Genomic DNA, 13,118 nt, shown 5'->3' on the forward strand with positions numbered 1-13,118 from the left:
GTGTCAAGTCTTGCCCCCAAGTCTGTTTTGGGGAGTCCTTGGGGACTTCATTGCTTTGTTCCCCTTGCTGCTCTGTTCCTCATTTGTAACACTTTTCAAACATTCTTTTCATATAGCAAGAACTTTCTAGGTGGCTTCTCTTGGCCTCTGAAAAGATCACCAGACGAACTTAGCAAACTCTCCTTTGTTTCTAGTTGTATCTGGGTGGATTCCCTTAGCATCTCCAGGTACACAGTCACGTATAACATCTTTCAGGAATGGTGGTTTTGTCTCTGGGCATTATATTGGCCAGGCCTCTGTCCTTACCAGTCTGTGGCAACTCCACAACTGGCACACAAGACTAAACCGCTGCCTGGCTCATCCGTAAACCTCACCTCCCTCTCCAGCCTCAAACTGCCCCTCTCCACCTGAGCATCCAGCCACACCCCACCACCACCATGTTTTCTGAGTCTTCTGCTTAAACAATTGGAGCCAAAGGAAACCGAAAGATGAAAGGACATTTACAAAACACAAACCTACAGGGAGGTTAACTGATGAGGTGTCTGGTATTGGGTCTGAGGAGCACAGTAGCCTATGGTGGAGACTAGCTAAAGAGCGACATGGGGTCTGAAGTTGATCCTAGAAGATGTGTGCTTTCCTTCCTGCAGGTAAAGCTAAGATCTCCTGTTCCTCTCACAGATCTGAGCTATAAAACCATCTCACAGTCCTTGGACAATGCTTTCCTGGTATTTCCGGGCCACTGCCTGGGGATGGCTATCTCCAATCTATATTACAACTTTGGGTTCCAGAAATTTTGCAACACCAAGAAGCTGAACAAGACAGATTGCATCTCAGCCTGTGAGTATTGGAATTCTCACTTAATGGGTTTTTTTTTTTTACTAAGATACTCACATAATAAGACTCACTCTTTTAACTGTCTAGTTCCTATGGTTTTGAGCAGCCTCACAAGGCTAGGCAACCATCAGCCCTCTGCTCATGCCAGAACATTTTCTTTACTCCAGAAAGAGACCCTCCACCCAACAAGGGCAGCCACTTCCCATCTCCCTACCCTCAACCCCGGCTACTCGTCCACATTCTGTCTCTGTGTCTCTGTGTGTCTGTCTGTGTTCTATCTCTGTGCGTCACCTATGGGAAACCTGACGAGGACCAAACTCACTGCCACTGGGTCCTTTCCAACTGATGGTAGCCCCGTGGGATTTCCAAGGCTGCCGTCTTTACAAAGAGACGGCCTCCTCTTTCTCCCGCGGCACGGCCAGAGCCCTCAGTGTGGGTAACACCACAATGTGAGGAAAGCGAGCAGCCTCACACTGGATCCACAGACAGCATCGTGACAAACGGAGGAAGGAGCGGTGTTGTCGAGGCTTTCCTTTTACTTGGACCCGCCATCAACAGTCAACGAAGCAAGTCAACAGCCTATTGCCCTGGGCAATTGTGCTGCGCAAGACCTTAAGGCATTCCAGAAGACAGGTGTCACTCTGAAGACTACGCTGGGCCTGACCCAAGCCAGGGTCTTTGCAATCACTCCACCACGTGCCTGTGAAGGCCGACAGTGACTATGGAAGAGGTATGAAGAAGGATGCATTCAGATTGCATTGACTATGCCATGGCCTGGAGAACAAACCAGCCTGTCTCGGAGGATACGGCCAGAGTGCTCCTTGGAAGGCTCTGTCTGCGTCCTGTGGACATGAGATGAAAAGAACACCGTCATAAGCAAAGTAGAAAGAAGAACATATGTCCGTGAGGAAGAGAATCGGTGAGAAAGAGGACGACTCTTGGGACCAGGTGGATGGACACAACAGCTGCACCAGTGGGCCCGAGCACACCTACGATGGTGAGCATGCCGCAGGACCTGGCAGGCTCTCCTTCCGTTGCACGTAGGTTCAGTTGCCTGTGGTACCCGTGGAGTCATTCGACGGCCCCTGACCACAAAGTGCAAGTTAATAATGGCTTGGGGGCTGCCCTGAGAGCGCTAACACCTGCTTGTGCCTCTTCAGCAGAGGGATACGTGGTCCAGGAGAACATCTTTGCCTGGGAGTCTCTGGGGATTGGGAAGTACATGACCGCCCTGGCCATCTCCGGACCTGTGTACCTGGTTCTCCTTTTCCTCATTGAGAACAACACCTTGAGGAGGCTGAGAGCCAGGGTCTCCAGCTGCTTCAGGAAGGAGAATCTGGTGAGTGGGCCTGCACGTAGCCCCACCAAGGGAGAGGCGTCTTTCCGGTGGTGTGCATCAGAGGGAGCCGGAGGCCACTGAGTGCCACCTCAGGGTGAACCGGGGACAAGCAGGAGCGTCTGGCTGAGTCCCTGAAACCTCCATCAGTGGGCCGGTTCTCCGGCAGACGTTGATGGACTCACAATAGCCAGGGAGCAAGCAGGACCTGGGCCTGCATTTCCTAGAAGCAGCCACTTTCCACAAGACATCCCGAGTCAGGGGGGGCCCTGCTCCGTTCCTTCCACTCTTGGTTTGACTCTCTCCCTCAGAGGCCAACCCTCCCCAGAGAACAGTAGAAAGTGGGCCCTGGCTAAGCCAACACACACACACACACACACACACACACACACACACACACACACACACGAGAAGGAGAGATTTAGAGTCTGTGAGAGGGAAAGTGGGGGGACCTGTGTTATGTGAGAGACAGAAAAAAAAGGAGAGATGGGATGGGATGTGAATGTGCATGTGAGAGAGAAGGGAGGTGGGGCAAGTGTGTGTGAGTGTGCGGAGAAGGGAGGTGGGCAAACACCTCACAGCCTTCTCAAGGAAGCTCAGTCCTCAGTGGTCCCTAGCCTCTGCCTCCTGAGCTCACACACGTTCCATCTCTGGCCCCTGTTGGGGTGCAGGAAAAGACCCCCTCAGCGCCTGAAGACCAAGACGTGGCCGAGGAGAGGGAGACCATCCGGACGCACTTGGGGAGAGTATGCGAGCAGCATCCACTGGTCGTGAAGGAGATGTCAAAGGTGAAGTCCAGAACAGAAGCCCGAGTGCACTCTGTCACCGCCAGCACCTGGTAGAATTTCCAAAACCATATCTTCCTGGGAGTAGAGAGGCTGGTGGGTTTGCAGTGCTGACGGTCTAGTTAGCAACCTGACACCTGACCTATCCCCGGCAAGACCACTACCTTTCCAAGTGCTCCCCACAGAGACGGCACCCACAGACACCCTGTGCCTGTGGAATGGTGCCGGGCTGACCCCACAGTCCTGGTCTCCAAACAGTCTGCTTGAAACTGATTTGCCACCTTCATGCACCCATCTGACCGAGGGCTTGGGAAGAGGGAGAGGAGGGACAAGATCCTGGGACCCCAAGAAGCAAGGAAGGCCGGTAGGTTGGAAATGCGGGGTGACTCTCTCCTGGACTGAGCAGAAAATCTGAGGGTGAGCCCTGTGGGGGTAGGGCTCAGGCAACCAGGGACTCGGTGACCTTTCCCCAAGCCTGCTGGACGCCTCTCTATTTCCCGGTGTTTACAGGTGGTGTTCAGGCCACCAGCTACCCCAGAGGGACTTACTTTGCTGGCTTCAGGACCAGGAGAGGAGGGCGAGCTGAGGCTTGTGCTCAGGGCCTTGGAAGGGGAGCTGGCTGACCTCTGACCCCATGCACATTGCCTTTCTGGCTCCCAGGTGTACTTCACGGAGGTGCCCCTGCTAGCTGTCAACAAGGTGTCCTTCGCCGTCCACGCCCAGGAGTGCTTTGGCCTGCTTGGCATCAATGGCGCTGGGAAGACATCCATCTTCAAGATACTGACTGGGGAGGAGTTCGCCACCTCTGGGGATGCCTTTGTCCAGGGCTCCAGCATCAACTCAGACCTTGGGGAGGTGGGTGTGGCTGGAGAGCGGGGTGAGGGAGTGGAGACAGGTAGTCCTGGAGGGGTCAGTGGCTGCGTCCATTCTGAGGGCCAGCTTCATCTCTGACCCTCAAATATGGCCATTAGTGGGGTCCTGTACCCCTTCTCTGGGCTCACCCACCCCCACCTTGGCTTCCTAGCTGCCCAATAGATCCCAGAGCCAGCAGCTGCCCCAAACCCCTCCCCTCCCTTCCTGTACCTCCTGGTACTGTGGGGGGCACACATCCACATATATCCCGCCCTGTCCAGATCAGCAGCCCCAGCCGGTGGACCTTGAATCTGGTCTCCCCTCACCCAGTCCTTCAGTTGGGACTCTCGGTTGTGACCCCTGATGTCACCTGGGCTCCTTCTAACCCTGCCCTGCCCTCCGAGCCTCCTCTCCGTCCCCAGCACCTCTTTCTTGGATTCCTCTCGTCGCGACTTGCCCTGTACCCGGGCTATGGGATCTGGTGCTCCTTGGGTCAGCACCATCAGCCCTCATGTGCTCATCCTATACACTGTCCCACGGCCTTTTCTGTCCCCTGGCTCCCCCCTCTTCTGTTGATGTCCCTTGAGTCACCAGGTCCCCCTGTCCCAGCCCAGAGCAGCCGTGCTCCAGACCTGCTCAGACTTGCCTGCCTCCCTAACACGCTAAACCAGACCTCCTCTCCCTCCCACCATCTCCCCGAGGCTCTGTCACGTCTCCTCACCAATTCAAGGAGGCCTTTTCTGAATATCCAGGGAGGGCGGCGAGACTGTTCGCGTACTCTGGACATGTTGTCAGGAGCAACCAGTCCCTGGGGAAGGACAGCATACTTGGCATAGTGGGAGGAAAATCGAGGAAGACTCTCCCCAGGATGGATTGACACTGCGGCTTCAACAATGGGCTCAAACATAGCCCTGGATGCACCGGACCACAGAGTTTCTTCTGTCCTACATGAGGGTCCTTATGAGTTGGAACCAATTGGACAGCATTTAACAACCATCTGCGCTGGGCCCAGGGCTCCAGAGATGATTCTCACCTGCCAGCAACTCCTCATCATATGGACGAGTATCCTGCCCACGCCCCACCACTGTGCAGCGAGGGAGAGAGACAGAAAGGAAGGTGGGAGAACCGTGTGACCAGAGCAGGGCTGAGAAGACACCCAGTCTGGGGCCTGGTCAGAGCTGTGCTCCTTGCAGCAGGGACAAGCACGCAGTGTGGTCTGTCTCCAAGGAGTTTACAAACCCTGCTTGTAAGAGGGCCAGTCGGAAAGGAGGGCTAAACATTCACAGAAACTTTTCTCACAAGAAGAGATCAAAATGGGAACTTATCCCTCCTCGGCATCTCCCCCATCGGGGTCCTCACACTCCTGCAGAAGCTGTTTCCATCTCTCAACCATCCCCTAAGGAATTCTGTGCCACCTCAAAAGGGCTGTTTGGGCTCAGAGAAGTTTGAAGGGAAGGGCCAAGATGGGGGCTGCAGGGTGCTGGGGTCCGTTCCCGGGGGTCCTCTTGTGGGACTGCCCTTTCAATGCAAAAAGAATGTTGTTGTGATGAAAAAAAAAAAAATTCCCGAGCACCACTGTCCAATTCAGTTTTCCATGTGTTAAAAAACGTCTCCACGGTAAGGCCCATGATGGCCCTCTGTCTATCCAGCTGACCCCTTTGGCGGTCCAAAAGAGTTTCCCCAACCTCCGAAAGTGACCTCTGTGCGTGGAATGGAACTGGCCGCGCAGATGTCCTCGGAAGCCCCTGTTTTGGTTGCACCTTTTTGGGACGCGCCCTAATGAGACTGCGACACACGTGTGACGCACAGTTTCCAGTCCCACGGTTGATGTGGAGTCCCACGGTTGATGTGGAGTCCCACGGTTGATGTGGAATACGGCCGTGCGTGCCCAAACCAGAGCAACGGCTGAAAGCCCTCAGCAAACCTTGGACCTGCTCCAAGCAAAGGTGGCCTCTCAGCGGTGCCCCTGGCAAAGGGTCCTGACTGACAAGAGCCTGCCATCAACCTGGAGCAGGTGCCCAGGAACGAGGGTCTGGAGCAAACAACACTCTCTGCCTGAAGGTCAGTCACGGCCACCTGCTGGCTAGGCCCTCCGAGCAAGAAGCTGAAGAATGTGAACCCCTCAGCTGGAGGGAGGGCAGGTCAGCTGACAGGCGGCCAGCAGACAGAGGCCACGAGGGGAGCTCCAGGCTCTCGTTGCCCCTGGGACAGCAGGGCTTGAGGTCGATCAACTCCCAATGCCAAAGACGCAAAGCCACCTGGTAGGACAGGGCAGGACTGCCCTGGTGGGTTCCCCTACGATTGTAATGTTTTTGGTTGAGATGAACTTGTTTGTCACCGAAGACCCCAAGTGCATTTCAATTTTACTTTTCCTTCTTTTTTCAAAGGCCCTCCAGCCACTGTTTAGATTTCGTCTCCGGAAGAGAAACCAACACTGTCCTTTTAAACCCTCCTCTTCTTTTGGCACGCCCCTCCCATTCCTTCCCCTCTCCCGGGTTTTGGTCCCGGCCTGGCCTCCTCATAGTCCTCAAAGTCTTGGCTATCGATGTAAGCACCACCTTTCTTCTTTGTTTTTCCTGATACCAATGACGATAGTAAAGATTTATCTTTGTAAGTTTGACTGAGTTTGCTAAGCATAGCGTTTTCCAGTTTTCTCCATGTCTTGTGGTGTTTAAGGGGGTTTGTCGTTGTTTTTCATTGATGTATAAAATTCCATAGTATGACTGTTCCCAAGCTTGTTTACCCATTCTTCTAGAGTTGGGGGTTTGGGTCGTTTCCATGTGTTTGCTATTGGGGAGATGGCTGCAGTACATAGGTGTACATGTCTCTGTTGGTGTTGTAGTCCTGATATCTTTAGGGAATGTACTCAGTAGACAGATGGCTGGATCAATCGATCGTAGGGTACTTGGGTTTGCATTTGTTTAAGGAAGCGCCCGCTGAGTTCCACAGGGATTGTGCAGTTCTACAGTCCCACCAGCAAGGTAAAAATGCTCCTTTCTCTCCACGTCTTCTCCAGCTAATAGTGTTTTCTGTTTCATTGAAGCTTGCCAAAAATGACAGTGTGAGGTGATAGCTCGTTGTTGTTGTACTTTCTCTTCTTGCTCGTGCTCGCGAACATTTCTCCACACGGTTGTTGGCAGACTGGATGTCATCTTTGGTAAATTGTCTATTCATGTCTTGTGCCCAGTTTTTTATTTGGTTATTTGTATTTTTCTTGATAAGATGGAGGAGCTTTCTATCGATCCTGGAGATTAGTCCTTTATCTGGTGTATTTTCACTGAACATTTTTCCCAATCTGTGGGTTCTCTGTTGGCTGTTTTATTAAGTCTTTTGATGTGCATGAAAGTCATAATTTTAGTGGGCCCCAGTGATTTGTCTTCTGTAGTGTGGATAGTCTTAATTTTTCATTATGTTCTGTATTGTGTATTCAGTACCCTTATATTGGGGTACTGAATTTTTTCATTGATGGTCTTAATAATTGTGTGATTAGATTTAGGTCTTTGATCCCTCTTGAGTTCGTTTTTGTACATGGTATGAAGTATGGATCCTGTTTCATTCTTTTAAAAGTGGTGCCAGTTTTTCCGGCAGCGTTTGTTGAAAAGACTGGCTCTTGCTCACTTAATGTGTTTTAGTTCTTTATCAAAAATTAAATGTCTGTAAGTACTTAGTTGTGTTTCTGTAACTCTATGGGAGCAGGAAGTCTTGTCTTTCTCCTGAGGAGGGCTGTTGGTTCCAAACTGCTGGCCTTGTGGTCAGCAGCCCACCGTGCCCGGGCTGCCAGGGAGCCTCATGCTCGGCCTAGTCCCCGACTATCATGGCGCCCTTGACGGCAAAGAGAAGGCAGAATGCAGCTGGAGCAAGGATCTCAGGGATAGAATCAGAATCTCCACAAGCCTGGAGCAAGCTCGGAGGGCCGGGATGAAGCACACGCCGAGTGTCGCCAAGAGCTCAGCATTTCTGAAGCCCTGACAGGGCTGAGCACCAGTGACTGGTGAGCAGCGCCTGTGCCCATGGATGCCAGGGGTGGCTTTCGGGCCGTGCACAGCATGGAGGCGCACTCCCTCAGGCCGGACATCACAAACACTCCTTAAAGACACCTCTGCCCCAGCTGGTATTGAAGAAGCCCTAGTTGCGCAGCAATTAAGCACTCAGCTGTTAACCAACGATTGGCAGTTCGAACCCACTGACAGTTCCAGAAGAGAAAGGCTTGAAGACCCCTGTATAGATCCCAGGGGTCAGAGTACAGATCCCAGGGGTCAGAGCATAGATCCCAGGGGTCAGAGTACAGATCCTAGAGGTCAGATGAGGGGATGTCTTGGGGGTGGGGGAGGGTGGAGAGGAGTCCAGGGCAGAGGCTTCCTCCCAGGTGGACACAAGGACAAGGTATGAGTGGCTGTGACACCCCAACAATCCCTGATTCCAGAACTGACTTCTCTGCCCACAGGAGGCCTGGGGCCAGGGGTCCGAGGGTTTCTAGCCCCTGCCTGTTGCAGAGAGATGTTGGCCCAATAGTCACCACCCAAAGGGCTGAGCCCAGCCTGCCTGGGACAGCCCTGGTGAGCTGGACCCCAGGAGCAGCCTGCTGGCTCACAGACCCCACGCCGCCTTGCCCTCAGGTGCGGCAGCACATCGGCTACTGCCCGCAGTTTGATGCCCTGCTGGAGCACCTGACTGCACGGGAGACGCTGGTGCTGTACGCCCGGCTCCGGGGCATCCCTGAGCGCCACATCGGTGCCTGTGTGGAGAACACGCTGCAGGGCCTGCTCCTGGAGTCACACGCCAACAAGCTGGTCAGGACCTACAGGTGAGGCTTGGCTGTCCTCGGCCCCTTCACTGGCAGCCAAAGGTAAAGCTCCCAGGGCCAGGGTCCCTTGTGAGAGGGAGGGCTGGAGACCAGGCTGTTCCACACACGGCCTGCTTACCTGGCGCCTCACAGGGGTCACTGTCCTTCCTTCCTCCCTCCCTCCCATGAGGACGGCCTGTTCAGAGTGCATTGGCCTTCTGAGAGCCTGGCGTGTCACCGAGGACCCAGACCCACGTCGAGTCAATGCAGGCTCACGGTGCTCCTCTAGCACAGAGGCGGCCTGCTCCCATGGTCCCCAAGGCTGTAATCTGTATGGAGCAGACGGCCACCTCTTTCTTCCACACAACAGCTGGTGGGTTCAGACCACAGACCTGCCAACCACGGTGCCATCGGGGCTCATTCTGTTGAGGAACTCAAACCTCCTGCCAGCGTGTCAAATCAGGGTTTCCAAAAAAAAAAAAATTTTTTTTTAAGAACACAGCAAAATAAAATTCCGGTTTATTATCGGACAACATTGTTTCACACATACGTTAAACAGGCCTAAATAAATAAATAAACAAACAGCAACTTCATAGACCAAAAAAAAAGGGGAAAGGAAGAAGAAACCTTTACCTTTGGCCTTTTTAACCATCTCATACAGACCAGCTACTAATAGTACATGCACAGAACAGCTACTGGAACGCTCGGAATAAGATTGCATTTGTTGTTGTTGTTTCTATTTTTTTTACAAGGTTTTCTTACTCCTTTGAGATTTTTTTTGTTTTTGTTTTTGCTTTTGTTTTGTTTTTTATTTTTTTAATCGTTTTATTAGGGGCTCATACGACTCTTATCACAATCCATACATACAGCAATTGTGTAAAGCACATTTGTACATTCATTGCCCTCATCATTCTCAAAACATTTCCTCTGCACTTAAGCCCCCAGCTTCAGATCCTCATTTGCCCCCTCTTCCCCCCTCTCCCCTTCCTTTGAGAGTATAATGAACATGGTCACACCACAAGTAGAGTCAGAAGTAGGCCAGAGACTGTTCCAAAGGCCGGTTTGGTCATCCGAGATCATTAACAATGGCTGACCCCTAACAATATATACAAAAATATAAAATGTAAATAAAAAATACAAAGTTTCCTTTTTAAAGTACTTTTAAGAAAAAAAGCAGGGAAGTTTTGGTTCTTTTTGCCTCCCCTGCTGCAAATTCACGGTGTGGTTTTGGTGGGGTGGCGGTGGGCGCGTGTCTGCGGTGGCCCGAGGTGGGCGGGGCGGGACTCTCCACTAGGTGACTGCATTTAGATTCTGAGACGAGACGGGGAGTGGAGGGTGACTAGGTCCCGGTGGCCTTTGTGCTTGTCTTTTGTTGTTTTAAGTTGAACTTTTCCTTTGGCTGTCTAGCCATCCTTGTCAGTCTTCTGCTTCTTGGTGTCCACATCGTCATCCTCATCATCTTCAACTGCCCGTTTGCCTGGAGCTGCCTCAGCCTCCTCACCCTCTTCTTCTTCACCATCACCTTCCTCCTCTTCCCACCTTCCCCACCTTCTTCCTCTCCTTCGTCTCCCTTGTTGTCAGCCTCCTGTTCCCCATTTTCCTCATTAGCGTTCCTGTTATCGGGGACACGTCTTCCATTCTCCACCTCCTGCACCACCTCCTTCTGCTTTAAGTCCTTCCTTGGTGGTGATCTCGGAGCTGGTGCCCACGGCCACGTCTGACATGGTGGGGCACGCTGGTGATTTCATACAAGAGAGCAGCCAGAGTCCGTGGCAGCGGAGGTGGCTGCAGCGAGCGGAACCCAGAAAGCGGGAGCAATGCAAAGATGGATTTTCAGAGCAGCCAGTCGGTTTCCACATCTTTATGGGTGCAGACACCCTCATTTTTCTCCCACAGAGAGGTTGGTGGATTTGAATCACCAACCTTGTGGTTAGCAGGCTAACACAAAGCACACAGCACCACCAGGACAAGCGTCCTCAGATTCACTTTACAAAAGTCATGGGTGCAGCACCTGCTGGGGGTCATGGCACAGCAGCACCAGGAGGTCCACTGAGGCCCTGCCAGATGGGGTGGTGTCCTAGGCATCAGGCTAAACTGAGGTGTCCCAGCAGTCCCACCTCAGCACCACGTCTTCTCTGCTGGATTCCATCCAAACAAGTTACCATATTCCTTTCCCCATAGTTCTTCTCAGGGTCTGCTGAAGATGGAACGAGTGCATGCCCCAAGCTTGGGCTCATAGGAAAGGCTCCATGAGTGTGTGTGTGTGTGTGTGTGTGTGTGTGTGTGTGTGTGTGTGTTTACAGTTAGCACAGTGACCTCTGCCCTTACCCTCAGGAGAGGAGGCTCTACCCCCAACACCCAGTGACCAGGTGTCAGCTAGATGGCAGCTCAGTGACCCACATGGGTCAGAACTGACTATGTGTGCTCCACGGGGTTTCGGGGACTGCTCTTTTGTGCACACAAGTGCACGCGCCCATGTGCAGTATCCCTGTCCTTTGTTTTAGTCCTGCGCTGTCCTGTCCATTATCTTGATTCTTCTTCTAATGTCGAGCCATCCTTGCATGCCTGGTGTGACTCCGACTTGGTCATGTGGTACTGTTTCCTGATAGATTGTTGTATTGGGGGGCTAGGGTTTTTGTGAGAGTCTTTGTTCTTTGAGAGACACATGCCTGTAATTTTCTGAGGACTGGCCCTGACTAGTTTGGTACCAGGTCATTGCTTGCTTGAGACGATACGTTCAGGAGTATTCCATCCCTTTCTAGGGCCTGGAATAGTCTGTGCAGAACTGGTATCAACCCTTCTCTGAATGTCTGGTAGAACTCCCTAATGAAACCCTCTAAGCCAGGCCTTTTTTAAAAAAGTATATTGTCAGGCCTTTGTTCCAACACATTTCTAGGTGGCTCTTGCCATGGGCAGCCAAGTGTTAGGAGGGGATGTGGTGCCAGGGGCCGCTCAAGCACCCCAAGAGGCCCTCATAGGCAACTCAAGGGCCCTGTGCGTGCTGCCGGGGAGGGAGACTGAGTCATGTAGCCCTGTGGGGAGGGTGCTGGCCATGTTGGGTAGAACAGAGGGGCTGGACATGTGGGTTCTGCAGCCTGAGGAGTCCTCTCCCTGACCACTTCCCACCCCTGCTCCAGTGGCGGGAACAAGCGGAAGCTCAGCACGGGCATCGCCCTGATCGGAGACCCTGCAGTCATCTTCCTGGACGAGCCGTCCACGGGCATGGACCCCGTGGCCCGGCGCCTGCTCTGGGACACAGTGGCGCGGGCCCGAGAGTCCGGCAAGGCCATTGTCATCACCTCCCACAGGTAGAGCTGGGCTCAGTGAGGGGCTGGGCTGTGGCTCCGGGCTGCACTGGGAGAGAGCATGGGCGTCAGGAACAGCCTGATCTGGGCGCCTGCCCGGCCTCAAGCTCCCCTCTCCCGCAGCATGGAGGAGTGTGAGGCCCTGTGCACTCGGCTGGCCATCATGGTGCAGGGCCAGTTCAAGTGCCTGGGCAGCCCGCAGCACCTCAAGAGCAAGTTTGGCAGTGGCTACTCCCTGCGGGCCAAGGTCCACAGTGATGATGGGCAGAAAGCAGCGCTGGACGAGTTCAAGGCCTTTGTCAGCCTGACCTTTCCAGGTGCGGGGGCTACTGGGGGAGGCTGACTCCCGCCCCCAGTCCCCCAAGCCTGCCCTCACAACTTGCTCTCCCTGTGCAGGCAGCATCCTGGAGGACGAGCACCAGGGCTTGGTCCACTACCACCTGCCTGCCCAGGGCTTCAGCTGGGCCAAGGTGAGTGCACTTCCAGGGGTGCAAACCTCAGTCGGTCAGAGCCGCACCGCCTCTGCTACCTACATGACAGCAGAGGTGCTGGGGCTGGAAGGAAGGGACCTTGGAGCTCAGTTCCTCAGCCCCCTGGATTCTGAAGGGGGAAGTTGGCCCAGAGAGGGGGCACCACACATACAGGGGTCACACAGAGAGCCTGGGAACCCACCAGCAGGGACCAAGCCAGAAACCAAACTGGTTGCCATCCAGCAATTCCGACTTGAGAGCGTCCCTGCAAGGCAGAACCGACCTGCGGCCACAAGATTCCCAGGCTGGGATCCTGATGGAAGACAGCAGCTGGTGCAAAGCCACTGGGCCACTAGGGCTCTTTCCTTGAGGGACACAGCTGAAGTCTGTAGAATGACTTCTTGGGAGGCACTGCGGTCCTTTGTCCCCTGGGCTCAGTCCACAGTGGCCTCCTGCCTTCTGCAGATGTTTGGGACCCTAGAGCGAGCTCGGGAGAAGTTCCAGCTAGACGACTACGTGGTCAGCCAGGTCTCTCTGGAGGATGTCTTCCTGAGCCTCGCCAGCCCCACACCCCAAAGCCAGAGCCCGGACGCCTGGGGCTGGGAACCGGGCCTGCAATAAACACTTGGTCTGTCTTGAAGTCCGCTGCCTAAGGCTGGGAAGACTCGCCCAGTTGCGCCCACGCCTGGGGGAAGCCCTGGCCCCGCCCACCCAAACAGGCCCTGGCCCCGCCCACCCGAACAGGCCCTGCCC

At 53.8% G+C, this 13,118-nt stretch overlaps 1 protein-coding gene across 1 annotated transcript in view; it reads left to right on the top strand.

Annotated features, from left to right (window-relative positions):
• Positions 1-13,005, top strand: part of LOC101640057 (ATP-binding cassette sub-family A member 17-like) — a 69,255-nt gene extending 56,250 nt beyond the window's left edge. Inside the window, exons 21-29 of the mRNA XM_045286033.1 lie at positions 679-837; positions 1,995-2,173; positions 2,842-2,958; positions 3,616-3,810; positions 8,424-8,611; positions 11,728-11,898; positions 12,019-12,212; positions 12,292-12,365; positions 12,831-13,005. Of these exons, the coding sequence (XP_045141968.1) occupies positions 679-837; positions 1,995-2,173; positions 2,842-2,958; positions 3,616-3,810; positions 8,424-8,611; positions 11,728-11,898; positions 12,019-12,212; positions 12,292-12,365; positions 12,831-12,986 (1,433 nt within the window). The 3' untranslated portion in view covers positions 12,987-13,005. The remainder of the gene's footprint in view (positions 1-678; positions 838-1,994; positions 2,174-2,841; positions 2,959-3,615; positions 3,811-8,423; positions 8,612-11,727; positions 11,899-12,018; positions 12,213-12,291; positions 12,366-12,830) is intronic.
• Positions 13,006-13,118: the final 113 nt, after the last annotated feature.

This window comes from Echinops telfairi, unplaced genomic scaffold (genome assembly GCF_000313985.2).
Source record: "Echinops telfairi isolate 266 unplaced genomic scaffold, ASM31398v2 ScPeMD7_5;HRSCAF=22, whole genome shotgun sequence".
NCBI classification, from domain to species: Eukaryota; Metazoa; Chordata; class Mammalia; order Afrosoricida; family Tenrecidae; genus Echinops; species Echinops telfairi.